Raw genomic sequence first — 2,999 nt, forward strand, 5'->3', positions numbered from 1 at the left:
GGACAGCACAGACGAGGAGGCTCGGGGCTCCCCGGGCGGGAATGAGGCCTCCGAAGACAACTACCTGTAGCCTGTGGCTGCGCCCGGGCGGAAGGCGGAGCGCGTGGCCCCGCAACCTCGCCTTGGACTCTCACTCTGATCTGGGGAGGTGCCCATCCTCAGGGCCCCTCTTCACCCACACTCACACCCCCAAATCCGGCCTCCATTCCCCGTCTCAGATCCTGCCCTTAGGGCTCCGGTTCTTAAAGTCCGAGGCAGTCGCTTGGGGCTCAGCTAGCCACTCTGCCCGCCCGGGATGGGCACGTCCCCCTGGCCCCCGAGATCCGCACCAGGACACCCCCTCCTCCCTGGACTGCGCTTCTTTCTGAAGGCCTCGCTGGGGTGATGAGTGGGCTCCACCTTCTGGCCGACTGAGAAAAGAATCCCCATAGCCCGGAGATTTCAGTTCCTCCTGCTCTACAGCTGGAGAGACTGAGGTTTAAAAGAGGGAAAGGGACTGGAGGGAATCTCCTGCGATGATATCTCAAACGGACCAGGCTAAGTCTGTGGAGGGTATTTTTAAGGCTCTAAATAGCAGAGACCCCACCACCACCACCACTGAATCAGATCATCAGTGTGGAGTAGAGGTTTTTCTCTACTGAGAGTTGACTCGGAGGAGGTGATCTGGATCCCAGTCCTAAGGCTCCAGACAAGTTGCTTATTCAGATCTTTGATTTGGAGCCAGACAGACCCAGGGCTGCCCTCTCCATCCCTGCCTTTGGATTTCTTTGGCTACCCAAGACCCCTGAGAGGGGGCGTGGTTAGTGTCCTATCCCCTAGGCCCCCACCTCCTCGCCTGTCAGATGATATGGGCTCCACCTGCCTCAGAGGGAGGTCATGGAGACCAACAAAGGTCAAGACCTGAGTGCTGGGTCTGCCACATGACAGGCACTCAATAAAGGCTGTTCCCTTCTCCATCTAACATGTTCTGACTCAGTTTACCTGTCTTTACTCTGTGTGCAATGGGCTGGGAATGAGGTGGGAGTGAGCTCTAAGAAGACCCTGAGGGACCACAGTTTGGGAAGAGGAAATAGGACTTGCCCTCACAGCTCCATTGCAGCCTGGCTTCATGCTTAAGCCAGAAAAGTACCCAAGCCTCCACAGAGCCATCCCAGTGGTCCTGGGTAGCCAAAGGAACCTAAAGGCAGGGCTGGAGAGGGCAAGAAGCATAAATACAGCATGTGGCCCAGCCCAAGTACAGGCTTGGAGGCTAAAAGAAATGAGCCCTGAAAGGAAACCAGAGACTTGCCTAGAAGAACTAGGCAAGTTTATCCTATATAATCAAGATGTAAAATGCAAATTGACCATCACACCCTCACACAAGATGGCGGCTCCTATGTGGGCACAAGATGGCCGGCAGGGGAGGGCAGTTGGGGGTGATCGGGCCAGCAGAGGAGCAGTTAGGCGTCAATCAGGCAGGCAGGGGAGGGGTTAAGGGGTGATCAGGCTGGCAGGCAGGCGAGCGGTTGGGAGCCAGCAGTCCCAGATTGTGAGAGGGATGTCCGACTGCCAATCCTGTGGGATCGGGCCTGAACTGGCAGTCAGACATCCCCCAAGGGGTCCCAGATTGGAGAGGGTGAACGCTGGGCTGAGGGAACCCACCCCCTCCACCCCCGCCAGTGCACAAATTTTGTGCACCGGGCCTCTAGTTTATAATAACATTACAGAGCCCTCCGTGGCAAGATACATGGTACTTACTAGGAGGTAGGTATTATTATTATTACCCATTTTTTAAATTTATTGAGAGAGAGAGAGAAAAAACACATTTATTTTTGTTGTTCCACTTATGTAATGCATTCATGGGTTGATTCTTGTATGTGCCCTGACTGGGGATTGAACCCACAACCGTAGCATATCAGATGATGCTCTAACCAACTGAGGTACCCAGCCAGGGCTACTATCACCCATTTTAAAATAGTAATATTATTGTTAGGGCTTCAGCTCCAGAGAGTTCCATGGTTCATACTCAGTTTGTGGCAAGTGACCATCTCAGCATAATTGGTCTGTGCAAGACACTTTTGGTATTTTGTTTTGTCTTATTTTCCCCTTGTATCTACACATTCCCCACACTCCTCCTCCCCATCATGGGCACCCACTCCTATGTGTTGATATATGTCCCTGGACATAAATACATACAATGCTTTGTGTGTGTGTTTACACTACATAAATAGTATTGGGTAAGGATCTCATTTTGTTGCTTCTTTTTCACTTCGTAATATGTTTTTAAGATCTACCCATCTAGCTTGTTGCAAAATATTCCAAGCTGAGCATCCACTGTTTTATGTATCCACTCCCCCCAGTGACGGACACTCAGGTTGTTTCCAACTCCCTCTTACCACAACCAACACTGAGATTCACATCTTTGTGGATGGCTCTTATGGAGCTACATGAAAACTTCTTCGGGCTCTGTACTCAAGAGTAGAATTACTAGATCACAGGTCATATAGGTTTTAAATGTCACGAAATTCTGCTAAAGTGGCTCCACTAGCAACCTGAGAAGGATGCTCTCTCCCCACGTTTTCATCAGCTTTTACATTATTGGACTTTGTAATTTTGCCTAGAGATTGGGTGATAAGGTGGCCTCTCATTGTTTTAACTTGTATTTCTCTAATTAATCCTGAAATTCAGAACCTCCTGCTATACTTGTCAGGCGTTTGGGCTCCCCCTTCAGTGAATTGCCTGTCCAGATCTTTTGCCCATTATTTATTGGGTTTCTTGTCTTTCTCTTGTTGATTTGCAGGGGTAACTCATACGTTTTAGATATTAACCTCTTGTTGGCTGTTGATGTTCCAGACACCTTCTCCCAATATGTTGCCCATATGTTAGCTATGGCAGTGGTTCTCAAACTTTCGCATGCATTAGAATCTCCGCAAGGTTTGCTAAAACACAGATTGAAAACTCCACCCCGAGGTTCTGGCTCAATAGAGCAAGCATGAGTCCCAAGAATTTGCATTTTTAAC

The 2,999-nt window shown here is 49.8% G+C and overlaps 1 protein-coding gene across 1 annotated transcript in view; it reads left to right on the plus strand.

Annotated features, from left to right (window-relative positions):
- LOC102763613 (cerebral cavernous malformations 2 protein-like) overlaps positions 1 to 961 on the plus strand; it is an 11,518-nt gene extending 10,557 nt beyond the window's left edge. The window contains exon 9 of the mRNA XM_015566649.1: positions 1 to 961. Coding sequence (XP_015422135.1) covers positions 1 to 70 — 70 coding nt within the window. The 3' untranslated portion in view covers positions 71 to 961.
- The last annotated feature ends 2,038 nt before the right edge of the window (positions 962 to 2,999 follow it).

Source organism: Myotis davidii, unplaced genomic scaffold (genome assembly GCF_000327345.1).
Source record: "Myotis davidii unplaced genomic scaffold, ASM32734v1 scaffold562, whole genome shotgun sequence".
Lineage (NCBI taxonomy): Eukaryota > Metazoa > Chordata > Mammalia > Chiroptera > Vespertilionidae > Myotis > Myotis davidii.